The following is a 16,314-nucleotide window of genomic DNA, read 5'->3' as shown; positions in this document are numbered from 1 at the left end:
TTTGTACAATCGATATCACTGCACATTAGGATATCAATGTCATAAACACACTGCACTTCCAAACTTCATACACTTCCAGGGTTTCTAACAAGCACTCACAAAATCGTTCACCTCTACAATCCAACATCTACCAGAAAATATGCATCACAACATATCATTTATACATTCAACCATGCTTATCAATTATACTGTTTACTAATTACTAAATCCAAACCAGTTACATTCTTGGTCTTTTCCTTGAAGTATGCTGGAAAAGAACAGCAAGAAATATATACAAATTTTGAAATTTTGGATCATGATCTATTTATTAAGTGACACACTGATAAAATATTAATCATGAAAATACCAATATCCCCAACTTACTTTGTCCAGTATATATATCTCAGACAAAGTGGGTTAAAGAACATTTCAGCCACAGTCAATCTATATGAGAGCAACTAAGACTGTGCTTTACATGAGCCCATGAAAAGAATTCACACAGTGTATGCACAAGGGGATCACACACAGTTCTTTGGTGAGGTAGATGAACACTGTAACCACAGAGCCACCACCATATCCTGACTCTGGTATCACCCTAATGGCCTGTCTCTGCCGTGGGACTGATTTATTGATTGGCTGATTGATTGATCATTGTTTAACGCCGCACTAAGCAATATTCCATATGTACAGCAGTGATCTGTAAGGAATGTTTACAATTAGCTGAGGTAGACAACATTCAAAATGATATTGTGCTGAAATGTTTTGTTGGTCAGGCTTGGGCCACATGGACAGCTGTATATGTACACGTGAATAACGGACTGTTCAGCACTGCATCAGCAATCTTGTATCAGCTGGCAACAGTTTGTTTGATGTAAGTCACACACATCCTTGGACCTTAAACATTCATTCAACTTCAATCTGTTCAACAATGAAACATATACATGTATTTTGAAAAATAAAAGCCAAAATGGTGTCGAACAGGCAAGGTTCTAAAGAAACAATTGTACCTACATTTTTTAAATTCAGATGATAAAAGGCCTATTGAAAACATGCACTGTGGAACAATGATTTACCATGATGCACAACATTACAGCTTGTCCAGCTTGAATACTTATGCATTGCTTGACCCTGTCACAACTTGTTGGGTCTGTTATTGTGAAGGGGTCTACCTTTGTCTGTTGATTGTCAACATGTCCAACCAGACAAGACAATTCCCTGTTTGACATTCTCTGCTTACCTATTTAATGAACTTAACTCGACAGGCCGTTTATGTCACCTGACCTATCGGATCATGCATATGTACAGAAGCTCTGGACAAAACTGAAAAAGCTATAACTGGCACACATCACTGACAGAGTCTGACTACAAACATTTTGAATATTTCTGAGACATTTGAATATACTGATGGAGAGCAATATGGGATTTAGCTCAAGGCCTATTTATTGGACTGGTGAGTGAGTGATTAACTTCGCCCTAGTACCCATTTTTGAACAATAATTCAGAGCTGAGGTAATAAAGACAAATGTTATCTCAAATCTTTTCATCATGATAATATTTGTTCCCTTATTTGTTTTCAACAGTATAGTTCACGGTCAGAAACAACATGCAATTTTACCCAGCATTCTTTTCGGAAAACATATTACTGTTTTCGGTAATACGACAAATTACACCAACAATAATAATTGTAATCTGTGATGACAACAAACGTAAAATAGTATGTTATTTCATAAAACATGTTTGAATACGAACATAATGAACAAGCTAAAGATATGTAACTATATGTGACCATCAGATACAGACTTCATTAAAGAACTAATCAATAAGATGTGTCAGAAGCAGTTTGCTGAGACAGTATTGTGTGCTGGATGAACAACATATCATAGACAAATAAATAAACTTATACCTGATGTTTAGCAATATTCCAGAAGCATCACAGGGAAACAGCAGAAGTGGGTTTCAAACGTTGTACCCATTTTGGAAATAAAACCCAGATCAACCTGGAGGCACACAAAACTCCACCATTCCAGTGGGCGGTGGTGTACCCTAGTGAAATCCGGAGTTCACTTCCCCACATTAGTACAATGTGTGAAACCCACTTCTGGTGTTCCTTGTGGTGATATTGCTAAAAACAGTGTAAACTGAACTCACAAACTTTAAACTGAGCACTGACTGGTCTGAGAACCTGTTTGTTTCCTTCTCCTTGATAATATGAAATGATCGGATGGTTTAAACAGGAATCGGAAAACTCAAACAGGCTGTTGGAATTCATGGGTGGTAGAGAAAGATGGCCAGTTTATATGCTGCTGACTACCTACAAGCACCTTGTGCTACACGGAAGTGTTGATGAGCAAGCAAGAATGATTTTACACCATGTCAAGTAATATTGCAGCAAGTGACCTGAAATACTTAAGTAATCTATTACATGCCCACACGATGAAGTCATCAAATTATAGCCGTCTTCAATCTGATTTCATCTTACATATGGCCACCTTCAATCTGATTTCATCTTACATATGGCCACCTTCAATCTTATTTCATCTTACACATGGCCACCTTCAGTCTTATTTCATCTTACATATGGCCACCTTCAATCTGATTTCATCTTACATATGGCCACCTTCAATCTGATTTCAGCAAAATACATGTATTTTGAAATCAGTTGGAGGAGCCAAATCATGACATGAAATGGAATGATCCCAGAATCTGAAAATGTCCACTCCCATATGCACTGTGAAGACATAAACTTATACAGCCTGTAGTACATGGAATCTATGCAGATGTTCCTGGCCACAGCTCATGTGTTTTCACAAATGAACTAAAACTAAAGGAACATGTACAACAAATTCTGATTATTTATAAGTTTCCAATTACAAGAAAAACATACATATAATATACCATATTTCATGCAATACAAATTTATTTCTAAAATTACAGATGCCAGTGTTATCATGATTACTTACATGAAGCATGAAAGCACTATGAAGTTCAATCTATACACAACAACATGCTGTAACTGCATCTTTGAGCTGAAACGTCGATGAAACTGAAACAGGAGATGAAACAGGTACACATTGAATGGGTACACATGTAACAGGTACACATTGAATGGGTACACCTGTAACAGGTACATACTGAATAGGGACACCTGTAACTGGTACATAATCAACAGGTACTCACTGAATGGGTACATCTGTAACAGGTACATACTAAATGGGTACATCTGTATCAGGTACACACTGAATGGGTACATCTGTAACAGATACATTCTGAATAGGTACATCTGTAACAGGTAAAAACACAATGGGTACACCTGTAAGAGGGTACACACTAAATGGGTACATCTGTAACAGGTAAAAACGCAATGCATACACCTGTAACAGGTACATACTCAACTGGCACGCACTGAATGGGTACATCTGTAACAGGTCCATACTGAATGGGTACACCTGTAACAGGTACACACTAAATGGGTACATCTGTAATGTACATACTGACTGGGTACTGCTGTAACAGGTACAAACTCAATGGGTACAGCTGTAACAGGTACACACTGAATGGGTACATCTGTAACAGGTACATACTGAATGAGTACACCTGTAACAGGTAAACACTGAACGGGTACATCTGTATCAGGTACAAACTGAATGCGTACATCTGTAACAGATACATTCTGAACAGGTACATCTGTAACAGGTAAAAACCCAATTGGTACACCTGTAAGAGGGTACACACTGAATGGGTACATCTGTAACAGGTAAAAACGCAAGGCGTACACCTGTAACACGTACACACTGAAGGGGTACATCTGTAACAGGTAGAATCTCATAGAGTCTCAATGGGTACACCTGTAAAAAGTATTCATTGAATGGGTACATCTGTAACAGGTACATACAGAAAGGGAACACCTGTACCAGGTACATACTGAAGGGGTACATCTGTAACAGGTCACACTGAAATGGTATATCTGTAACAAGTGCACACTCAATGGGTACATCTGTAACAGGTATACAATGAATGGGTACAATTGTAACAGGTACATACTGAGTGAGTACACCTGTAAGAGGTACACACTAAATGGGTACACCTGTACCATGTACACACTGATGGGTTACACCTTTAACAGGTACATACTGAATTGATGCACCTTACCATCTGATCTCATTAGTGGCCTCTTACGACAAGCATAGTTGCCTTTTGTGGCAAGCATGGGTTGCTGAAGACCCATTCTACCCTGGATTTCAAAGTGATAGTCTTGAGATATCAATCTACGTGTGACCACAGACAGATGCTGGGAAACACAGAAGCATGAACGGGTAGCCGAGTCTGGAGGCCAGTAATAAGATTCTGTCCTGCAACTCTGAACATCTGACTGCGACTCAACATCTGGTTCAGTCAGGTTGTGTTACAGGTAGCACTGTGTCATGTTACAGGTAGTACTGTGTTGTGTTACAGTTAGTACTGTGTCGTGTTACAGGTAGTACTGGGCCACCACAGCTGTATCAAGTACAGTCTCACCATAACTGCAGAGAGGTCATTCAGTGTGGAATTTAATGTATGCATGTGTGTTTGGTTTTAGGTCACTTTAAGCAATATTCCAGTGAAATGGTGACGGACACTGGAAATGGGCTTCACACATTGTACCCATGTAGGGAATCAAACCTGGTCTTTGGTTCAGTTTCATCACTCTTAGAACAAGATAACAGCCACAGCATGTTAGTCTCAAAAAGATATAGAGAGAACAAATCACAAGGTCTTACACCATGTTAGTTGACGTTCATTAATGGTAATTCAATGATTCTACAGTTACCCGTATTGGACATTTACTGCTTGGATTATCCACATCACAACAGATCAACCCTCTTCCTTACAAACATACTAATATCACTTTGATGTAAATATATCATATGAACAAAGTGCTGCTAAACAAATATAACAAATATTCAAGATATAATTTCTATTGCAAAAAATAATAATCCTCTCAGCACACTTGTCCCATGGACACTTGGACATGTCAAACTCATGGTCGACGGGAAGCAAAAGCTGGGTCCCATTGGATTACTTCATTACTGCATGGTAGAGTCAAACCTCAGACAAATGGAGACATTTACAACGGGGGTGTCCCCAAAGTAGCCAATCTCAGCTAGAAAATGAGAAAACTGCAGCTATTTTTATGTTTTATTTTTCTATGTATTATCTGTCAACCTCAAGCAACTGCTTTTGCCATGTTCCAGCCTCACGATCCATGTTGTGTTTGACTCTTTATCTTGGTACCCCCGAAAAGGCAAAATCTACAATAAATGCATCAGAAACTTCGGGAAACAAAATATGAAAGAAACATTTTGTGCGTCTGAGATAGGCGAAGTCCCCTAGAATCAAACATAGATACTATAGCATATAAAAATGCAAATTGGAACTACAGTTGCTTGTTAAAGTGAAAATTTTGGATATGGCTTTGCCAGTGATTCCTTCACAATAAAAAGGAAACTTCTTCTAACACTGGACATCGAGAATATAGTTCAACTACTTTTGGAACACCCCTGATACATAGGTCCCTTCGACAACACCTGTAAGCAGATCATGGCACTTCAAGAGACCTTTGTACTTCTGGTGACAAATAACGTGGGATACATTTTTGAATGGTCTCTTGGTTGTCAGCTGACAGTAGCTACAAACAATCCTTGCAGGAATAACAAATTTCCAATCTAACATTCCCCAAATTAGCCGACTATTACAACTGTCAACAGCTGTGACTACCATTCATCATTGTGCACTTGGCCTGATCTTATAAATTCGTATCTGGCGTTCACGTAATTTGGAATCAGAACTGGTTCTTGAATACACATGTCTCTCGAATCTGTAATCATAAGACTTACAGGCCCTTTTTTGATACAGTGGAGCTTCAAAGCATAATGTATGAAAAAAAAACCTTTTAAAAAATGAGAATTTGCTACATGAAATCCAAAGAATGAAATTTCAGAAACAACCACACCATGTACATCCACATACAACACATTTGAAGAAATAATAGGGTCAGGTTAAGGAATGAGGAGAGGAGACTTGGTGGGCTCTTACAGAGATGTCAACCCCACACTGGTGTAGTCAGGAATCGGAGCTCCCTAAGACAGATATTGGTAGAGTCTAAACTTTATAATTCCACTTACAATTTACTGCTTTACTGTTCATAAATGACAAATGATAATTTCGCTACACATTGTAGAAAGTCGACATTTTGGTAATGAGACGAATCGACATGCATTTTTTTAGATGATTCTGATAAAGTCAGGAGGGTTGGCATCTCTGCTGTTGAAGGGTGATGGTGGATAGGAATCACATTATATATAATTCTTAGACCGACATACTGATATAACACAAAGAGCATCCCAATGATCCCCAAACCATTGCATCTACCCGTCTGTAACTACTCTAATGGCAGTTTTTGAGCTATAATAACAATAACTGACTCACAAAATAGAAGTGTAGTCAATAATATTTCAGAACATACCTACATCACCCTCTGGCTCAGCAAGCCAGCATCCACTTGCGAGATTCTTAATTTCTTAAAATGGTAACATGATAAACTTCAACATGCCAAATTAGCCTGCTGTCAATTTACTAAAATAGAAAACAGGTCCGAAACACTGCAGACAGATTTCTTATCCCGCGGCATCTGTTTTGCTTGAATTTTTTTGTCATACCTGTCATTTATTCTAAGAAAATTATCATCCAGTGAACACTGATATCTTTTTCTGAGCATCTTGAATTATGTGTACATACCAATTTAAACCTACTGACAGATTTCAAAATAATCCTTCACACATTTTGAAGTTTATGTCTTTGCAGAAAGTATTCTATCTACTTGTTTGCCAGTAGACTGGTGAACTTTGAGGAGTAGACTGACTGAAAGAATTTTTTCTACAAACAGGACTTTTTTCTCATTAATTCGGTCTGTTTATACAATTAATTGACACTCAAAGACTACATATGACAGAATATTACTCATTAAATATTATGATACAGAGTTCTATTGGCAATAAATGGTCAGAGTCATATCACAGTGTAGTTTTATGATCTTGTTCCAAATTTATGCTCATACACACTTCGGCTGTTAGTGAAGGTCACTGTGTGCATCTTTCATCAAATGAGGATAATTTTCTTCTGTAATTTCCACAAACACCTTCCTCTCTCGACTGAACATAAAGCAGTTGCCGGTGTAGATGTCAAACCACATGGCATGGAGTCGCACCTCATTCCTGTGCAGCTTATCCCTCAGGAAATCATAACTTGCTATGTTCTGTAGTTGCTGCAGACAGTTCACCTGGAACAGAGGGTTATATCTACACAGGGGTGAGTTATAACTATGGACATGACTCACCTGGAACTGAGAGTTGTATCTACACAGGGGTGAGTTATAACTATGGACATGACTCACCTGGAACAGAGGCCTATATCTACACAGGAGTGAGTTATAACTATGAACATGACTCACCTGGAACAGAGGCCTATATCTACACAGGGGTGAGTTATAACTATGGACATGACTCACCTGGAACAGAGGCCTATATCTACACAGGAGTGAGTTATAACTATGGACATGAGCAGAGGGTCATATCTACTGAGACAGTTCACCTGGAGCAGAGGGTCATATCTACCGAGACAGTTCACCTGGAACAGAGGGTCATATCTACTGAGACAGTTCACCTGGAGCAGAGGGTCATATCTACCGAGACAGTTCACCTGGAACAGAGGGTCATATCTACTGAGACAGTTCACCTGGAGCAGAGGGTCATATCTACTGAGAGTGTTCACCTGGAGCAGAGGGTCATATCTACTGAGACAGTTCACCTGGAGCAGAGGGTCATATCTACTGAGACAGTTCACCTGGAGCAGAGGGTCATATCTACTGAGACAGTTCACCTGTAGCAGAGGGTCATATCTACCGAGACAGTTCACCTGGAGCAGAGGGTCATATCTACTGAGACAGTTCACCTGGAACAGAGGGTCATATCAACTGAGACAGTTCACCTGGAGCAGAGGGTCATATCTACTGAGAGTGTTCACCTGGAGCAGAGGGTCATATCTACTGAGACAGTTCACCTGGAGCAGAGGGTCATATCTACTGAGACAGTTCACCTGGAGCAGAGGGTCATATCTACTGAGACAGTTCACCTGTAGCAGAGGGTCATATCTACCGAGACAGTTCACCTGGAGCAGAGGGTCATATCTACTGAGACCTGGGAACATCTGGGCTAGAACTGATCATATAAGCCTGAAGCGTGCTTCTCATTGTGTATTAGGTCATCTCTTTGTTTTCCCAGAATAACCACATTTGAGGTTTTTGTTTTGGAGGGACAGGTTTCACTTTTCGCTAAAAAGACCTCTTCCCAGGTTTTACTTTTTCTAAGTTTTTTATGAACATCAACATTTCAAATGATACATGAGTGTCTGAAATAAATTGAAAAACAATTGTTCAAGATTAAACTCACAATACAAATGTAAATGTAAATCTGTAGGCAGAAGCTCTACCGCATGGCCACCGCGCCGATGAAGTGGGTGGAGTTAAATAATCTACTTATAGTTACTGTCATTACACTGATTTTATGCACGCTGTACTTATTGTTATGTAGCTTCATTAAATGATCATCTACATTGTAATTACCCATCATTGACGTTTTATATGTTAGAGAAAACACTTCTCCTCAGTTTTGGTAGACAATGTAATTACCATTGAGGTCGTGAAATCCCTCCCCCTCTGGCTTTACATTGTCTACCAAAACTTCAGAGGCATGTTTTCTCCTATACTTCAGTAGCCCATGCTTGTAAGAGGCGACTAGTCAGATCGGGTGGTCAGGCTTGCTGACTTCGTTGTGCAGATCAATACTCATGACACTGATCCAGACTGAAGTATTTACAGACCGCTGCTATACAACTGGAATATTGCTGATTGCGGTGTAAAACTAAGAGGGGTGGGTCATAGCTATCGAGAAGACAGTTCACCTGGAAAAGAGGGTTACGTCTACACAGGGGTGAGTTATAACTATGGACATGACTCACCTGGAACAGACGCCTATATCTACACATGGGGCGGTTGATAACTGCTATTTATAAAACACCTGTTTCCATTCAAAAGTGCTAGTACTCTATTACTTGATAACCCTATCTGCCTGTAAGGTGCTAGAAGGTTAACAGCCATATGACATATCCCACCAGGTACCCATTTACTGCTGTGTGAACATAGGCAACTTATATACAAACATTAAATCAACTTCCCAGGGTGAGACCACATGTTTTATATGTGCCTCATTGTGGGGCAAAACTCAGGACTTTGACGCCCTCAGAAGTTCAGCCGCCAGACATAGTCAACCATCCAAAAACTCTCCACGACCAACATTCCTCAACTATGTACAGGACAGGACACTTATAGCCAACCTACCTGAGAAAATTTGTCTTCCATTGAAAACTTGTTCTCTGGATCAATGTACGCGTCGAAGTTGCTTTTCTCTGTTTCGCCCTGGAATGTCAGAGGTCCGGAATAATTATTTCCTGCTTCCAGCTTTTCAAACTTGGAGACTGTGGGCTGGCCGTGCTTCTTGAGCCACATCTGTAGTGGTGTGCCTACATGATGGTGACAGTCATGGCGGAGGCCATACAGTGCATTCATGGCCTGAAATAACAAGAGTATTACACTGATACTGTCATGGTGTGGTGTGGTGTGGTGCAGTGCAGTGCATGATGTGGTGTGGTATGATGTGGGTGTAGTGTGCTGTGGTGTGGTGTGGAGTAGCGTGGTGTGGTGTGGTGTGGAATATAGCGGTGCTTTTGCATTGTGGTATGGGTGAGGCTGTGGTATGATGTGGGTGTAGTGTGGAGTGTTGTGGTGTGGAATATAGCAGTGTTTTTGTGTTATGGTATGGGTGAGGCGGTGGTATGATGTGGGTGTAGTGTGGTGTGGTGTGGTGTGGTTTCGTTTGGAATACAGCAATGTTTTTGTGTTGTGGTATGGGTGAGCCTGTGGTGTGGTGTGGTGCGGTGCATGATGTGCATGATGCAGTGCGGTGCGGTGCTGTGTGGGTGACGCTGCAGTTTTTGATGAGGCTATGGATTTTGGTGAGGCTGTGGTGTGGGCGAGCCTGTGGTGTGGTGTGGCTGAGGTAGTGGTCAGGCTGTTTTCAAACTGTGGTGTGGATGTGGATGTGGATGTGGATGTGGGCATGGATGTGGGCGTGGATGTGGATGTGGGTGTGGTTGTAGGTAAGGTTGTGGTTGTGGGTGTAGATGTCGTTGTGGTTGTGGGTGCAGGTGCAGGTGCAGGTGCAGAAGCAGATGGAGGTGTGGGTGTGGGTGTTGGCGTAGGTGTAGGTGTGGTGTGACGTAGTGTGGGTGTGGTGTGTATGTGGATCTGTATGTGGATTGTTATTTCAATAGTGTTTGATATAATGATCACAGGGATAAACCTGCTGTTCCCTTAGCAGATACCCTATCCAGTGGACCTACAGGATGGTTTAGGACCTTTACATCCACAAAACTATATTTGCTGTGGTTCTGTGAGATGGTGTACAGGGTAGGTTATACAACACCAATATCAGAGTCTGTAGTTTAACACTCTATACATAGCAAGCCTTCAGTCCAGTCTGAATCATCCGATTAAATGATTGGATGCCTTTGTTCTAGCCGTTTGTGGGTTTTGTAAATGTACATCCATCCAGTAATTAGCATGTTAGGCACAAGAAACAAACATCTCCTTGCTTTCTTTGTTGCAGCCTGGAGACAATTGCTTCTTCTGTCAGTTTGCCAACATGTGAAACCTGGTTTATATTACCACTGATATAGCTTTGAGATAACTCACAGAGGCCAATTCAACCTAAATTGATACTGCATGTATACTTGTGATGGCAATCAATCAAAATATCCTACCATATTGTTCAACATTCAGTGCTGAATGTGACATCCAGATATTTTCAAGCAGGTGACATTTTCTGCCAAACTAGGGGTGGTCTGTTTAGCTTGTATGTTGCACAAGAAATGGTTGAAGTGATCATGTATTTTGTTTTTATGCCTGCCTTAAGACTAGACTTTATACACATGTACATGTAATTGAGAAAAAGTCACTTCCATGTTTATGCCAATCATTTTTGAAGAGAAAAATTACTCGTGAGTAAATGTGTGTGAATAATGAAGAAATATGTTATCTATATTTCACCCACAGAAAATAGTCTGAAGGAGAAAAATAAAGGATCACATGCAAGGACGAGAGTTCCTACACTTTTTTTCTGGTTCCATCACAAGCTTTTTATCACACAGCTGTGATCATGTGATCTCTTATTTTATTCCCTCAGCATATATTGTACAACCAACAACGTAAAAGCAAATTGCACATGCCTGTATACAGGCCCAAATTTCAAATTTCCCAATCAATAAGCCAATTATATCATCACCAAGACTTCTACAAAGTGATCCCTGCACAATGATGCACAGTTTAAACTTGAGTATCGATTTTCAACCATTGTTACGAAAAGAACACTTTGAGGAAGGGGACACTGCATGGTAGAAATATGCTTAGCCAAGTCACCCACCTTGCTGACAGAGTGTCCACCACATACTCCACAACATGGTCGTAGCACTAAGATGCTCTTATACATTGATTTCTGATAGCCCTGGGCTAAGAGCACTTTGTGTAATGTTCTCCAGCGTGGGAGTTCACGAAGACACTCACCTTGCAGTCAGAGTGTCCACACACCACCACATGCTTTATGTTGTTGATGATACAGCCTAGCTCCAGCGCACCTGGTTCTGTTGTGACAGACTCGTAGCTGAAGTGCTTGGCATTGGGAATGAGGTTCCCAGCATTACGGATGAAGAAGTTGTCCCCAACATGGCTGGTCGTGAACCTCGATGCAAGCAGTCGGCTGTCCATACAGGTAAAGAACACTGAGCTGGGCTGGAATATAGAGAGACATTGGTGACCCTGTGCCCTAATCCAGAGAGCATCTGTAAGTGTTAGTGTAACATTGCCATAATTCTGTATAGAGAGACACTGGTGACCCTTTGCCCTGATCCAAAAAGGCATGCGTAACATTGCGACCTGTGATAACTCTGTATAGAGAGACATTGGTGACCTTGTGCCCTGATCCAGAAAGCATCGGTAACATTGTGACCTGTGGTAACTCTGTATAGAGAGACACTGGTGACCCAGTGCCCTAATCCAGAAAGCATCCATAACATTGCGACCTGTGGTAACTCTGTTTATCATATGTGACTCTACTATATAGCATCACAGGATTAAAAGATTGTATGTCTGAAACAATTAAGTTGCTGGCTTGACAACAATAGAATCTATGTTGAAACATCGCCCATGCTGAATAAAGCATTGGTATATCCATAAACATATGATGCATATAACTGCATATCTACATCAAATTATGAAGAAATTGCTTCACTTTAAATTCAGAACAGCTTCCAAGCAATCAAACTGGAAAATCATGTTTGTAGCTATGGATGGCAAAAATGATCTAAAATCAGAATTATCTTCGATAGGACAAATTAATAACGATTATCGACAAGAAAATGTTGCTATCGATAATATCTTCCATTAACTTTTGTCTCAGATAAACGTTTTGATTTTCTCACATAACATACAAAAATATAAGTCTTTATTCATAATCTGCTTCCAAATTATGCTCAGAACCAATTTGGGTAACAATTACTGCCAAAACCATGTCACAACACACCTGTGTAATATATTAATTTCTTTCAGACATATTAGGTCAAAGATCTTGGAAACTTGTCGATAAGCGATGGAAATGTAGTCAACAATTATCAGACAGACAGACAGACAGACAGACATTTTATTCAGTAATAGGCCAGTGGCCCAAAATACAAACATAGGTCTAATTAGAATTTACATGCGTTTATCTAAATACATCAGAATCTCTTATTTTCCCAACATTATATAAAAATAGGCATAAGTTTTTTATAACATCTATATTTTTTGAGGTCATAATGTTTATAAAACTGTGTTGTGATATAGGGTGTTTCAAATATTTATCCAGAAACTTTTTTCTTATGTCTAGGTAGGCTTTACAATAAAGTAAAACATGTATTTCATCTTCAATTACATACAAATTCTTTTGATAGCAAAAGTGACAGAATCTTGAATCATAAGGGATATTGTTGTATCTGCCAGTCTCAGAACAAAGTTTATATTTGCCGCATCTAAATTTTGTTAAAGAATTTCTCAAATATGGGGCAATATCTATAGAGAGATAAGATTCGACATTCAAGGTGGACTTAAAGAGTATATAATTAGAACACTTGGTTGTATTATGTAGCGATGAGAACCAGTCTTGTGAAAGATTATCAGATAGTCTTTGTTTAAAAACAGACATGAATACATCAATATTACCAATATCCTGTGCAATCCAGACAAAGCCAAACCCAAGTCTGTATAATATATTCTTGATATGAGATGCCCAAGTCGTTCGTCCAGATTCATCTAGTGACTTTAGCATTAAATAACACTGGTGGGGCAACCTACAACTTGGGAGAGTTAAAAGTCTACACCAATATTTAACTGCCTTTGACATATAAGTAAGCTGAAGAGGGAATCTGCCACATTCACCTAGTGCCATGTTGTTGCAAGTATTTTTACCAACTTTTAAGAAATATTTACATGTTTTTATCTGTATTTGTTCGATGATTTTACAGTGGGTAACACCCCAAATTTCTGAACCGTAGCAGAGAATCGGTTTTACCATAGCATCAAATATTCTAAAAAGATCTGCACATGACAGAAAACCTACACGTTTTTGGAATCTAAAGATAGCCATAACGGCTTTATTGGCTTGTGATGCAAGAGTAGTGTGAGATGATCTGTATTGATGATGTATATCATCTGATTCAAAATTCTAAATCAGTTCGACAAAAATCTAGAAACTAATTTATTATTATTATTACTTTTCTTTTTGGGATAGTTTGTTTATTTATCTCAGCATTTACATGGCTGGGCATGGCAGCGTTAATAAACCTTACAGAAACAGTCACTAGAACAGTTAATGACATATATGCTTTGTTAACTTACAGAATTCATTGAGCTCCTTCAGTATGAACTAGAATGTTGGTAGGGATTATTCTTTCCAAAGTTGAAAATGATTCGCTTTGAGGGGATTATGACAAGGTTTAAGGGATTCTTATTTTTTGACAGATAACCAAAGTGAGTGTCTTCTTTAGATATTGTTTCTGGCCTTTGCAGTGTATACAATATCCGACTTTCTAATGAATAATCTGATTTCTAATCTAATAATTTATTGTTGTGGTCTTGAGCATGAGAAGTGATACTATTGTCAGAACATTTCTGAACCAATATAACTGACTCCACAAATTTGTAATTAAAATGTATCACAATATTTATAGACATGACATTTCCCGTTATCGATATTCTGTTGAACATATCCAATACTGCTGTAATACAGAGAAACATTATTAAGTTCAATATCTGTCAACAAAACCACAACTGTGTATGAACACTGGATGTTCAGCAATTGCAATTTACTGAATGTAGTGTCTGTGTGTATGGATATATGACACTTAGTGTACTCAAAGCATTAAAAGGCTAGTGTTCAAAGTGTTTTCTTGTCATGCTGAAGACTTGGATTCGATTCCCCACATGGGTACAACGTGTAAGACCCATTTATGCAGGGATGGAAATAACTTGAAAATTGCTTGTGTACTTAACTCTGAGGTTAAAATCACTCGCCCTGATAATTCTTCCACTATATCAGCCAATTTTTATCTTAATTTTTTTTAAGAAACAGCACATTTGACATCGGAAGTCAAATGGACACCATTATAATGTCGTATACAAATTTGCTTACCCAACAGAAAAAAACCCATCAGACTGAGACATTGGGCAAAGGGTTTCCACTCATGTTCTGGTGTTCCCTACCATTAAAACTCACTCACACTCAAGGCATTAAAAAGACAGACATATTCTTTGTTCTCAAGGTGGCTATGGGCAAATGATGTAAAGGTCTGGTATTCTGGGACTGAATATTTGTCTGCAAAAAGGACCAGATGGTTCCCCATATTCCTCAACTGTTAAGTGAGTGTGTTACGTAATATAACAGAGGTACAGCTAAGCTGTATTATGTGAGAACTCAAGTCCTATTAAGTCTGTTTCGTACACTTACACTTGGAGTTTTGTAAATACTTAATATATTTCATCTCACATGTGCACAAACAATAATAGATAAAATAACTCAGATATATTGAGAGGTTCTATTTACATTAACTTTGTTTTTCACATTATGAAAAAAAAATTGATTAAAAATTAAAATACAAAAATAAATTAACCTCCACACATAATATATTACAAACTTCTGGCAGCATGCGATGAAAGTCTGTCTCAACCATAAACCTTGAAGCACTTTCCGATGTTTGTCTTGGGCAGGCAGATAATAAATCAATGACTTGATATAATGATACTATCAATGCTTGGACTTCGGTCAGGCATAATGCTAAATTTATTGTATGTGCAGCATTGTCCGAGGTGACTGCCACTGTTAGAGTGTTAGTTACGCAAACCTATGCCCGTGCCATTATAACGTTATATTCCATTTATTTATTTCTATTTTTCGTTTGTTATTTGTTTTCATTTTTGTGACTGCGGTCACAGGGATGACGCGTTATTTTCGAGGGATTTTACAGGAGCATCAAATGTTCCTATCATCACGACAAATACATACCTGTGGATCCGCCTTCACCCTGAGAAATTCTTCAACCATGAACGGTCGATCAAATCTTCTAAAATGCAGAATTCCTTTAACTATTTTATCAATGCCAGGCATATTCACTGCAGTGGAAAGTGTAGGTAGTGAAAACAAGAGGTGCAAGCAACGGTCAGCGATCACGACGGAAGTAGAAAACTATCTATTCCACTGTACGCAAGAGTACTTCCTAAGGGGAGGTAACTAAGCACATCCATCGTGGTATTTTATTTACGCCTTTAGCGTGAAATAACAAATTGATGTCAACGAAGCGAACTGAAATCCTGGAGTGTGTAATGATCCGTATGGAAATAAAGCTGCTCTTGTGCCTACTCTTGAGTTTCTCCCAAAAAGAACCAAACAGAAAAAAATGCAACAACAACAACAAAAAACAAAAACAAAACAAAACAAAACAAACAAACAAACAAAAACCCCAACAACAGCAACAAACGAGTAGTTGTTAGGCAAGGCTACTGTACATGTTTTGGGTTTTTTCTCTCTTCAATATACGCTTTTTTTTTTGCCTTCCATCTACCCGACATTACAGTTCTATGACCCAGTCGTGCATAATACATTT

At 39.0% G+C, this 16,314-nt stretch overlaps 1 protein-coding gene across 1 annotated transcript; it reads right to left on the bottom strand.

Moving 5' to 3' along the window:
- Nucleotides 1–2,878: 2,878 nt before the first annotated feature.
- On the bottom strand, nucleotides 2,879–15,896 carry LOC137282612 (beta carbonic anhydrase 1-like). The gene is made up of 4 exons (XM_067814391.1): nucleotides 15,717–15,896; nucleotides 11,690–11,914; nucleotides 9,410–9,640; nucleotides 2,879–7,294 (listed from the first exon to the last, which is right to left on the bottom strand). The coding sequence occupies exons 1-4, from the start codon at nucleotides 15,816–15,818 to the stop codon at nucleotides 7,085–7,087; spliced, it is 768 nt and encodes a 255-aa protein (XP_067670492.1). The 5' UTR covers nucleotides 15,819–15,896; the 3' UTR covers nucleotides 2,879–7,084.
- Between the last annotated feature and the right edge of the window lie 418 nt (nucleotides 15,897–16,314).

This window comes from Haliotis asinina, chromosome 4, assembly GCF_037392515.1.
Source record: "Haliotis asinina isolate JCU_RB_2024 chromosome 4, JCU_Hal_asi_v2, whole genome shotgun sequence".
Lineage (NCBI taxonomy): Eukaryota > Metazoa > Mollusca > Gastropoda > Lepetellida > Haliotidae > Haliotis > Haliotis asinina.
The sequence above is the reverse complement of the archived record's forward strand: the minus strand, read 5'-3'. Positions and strand labels throughout refer to the sequence as shown.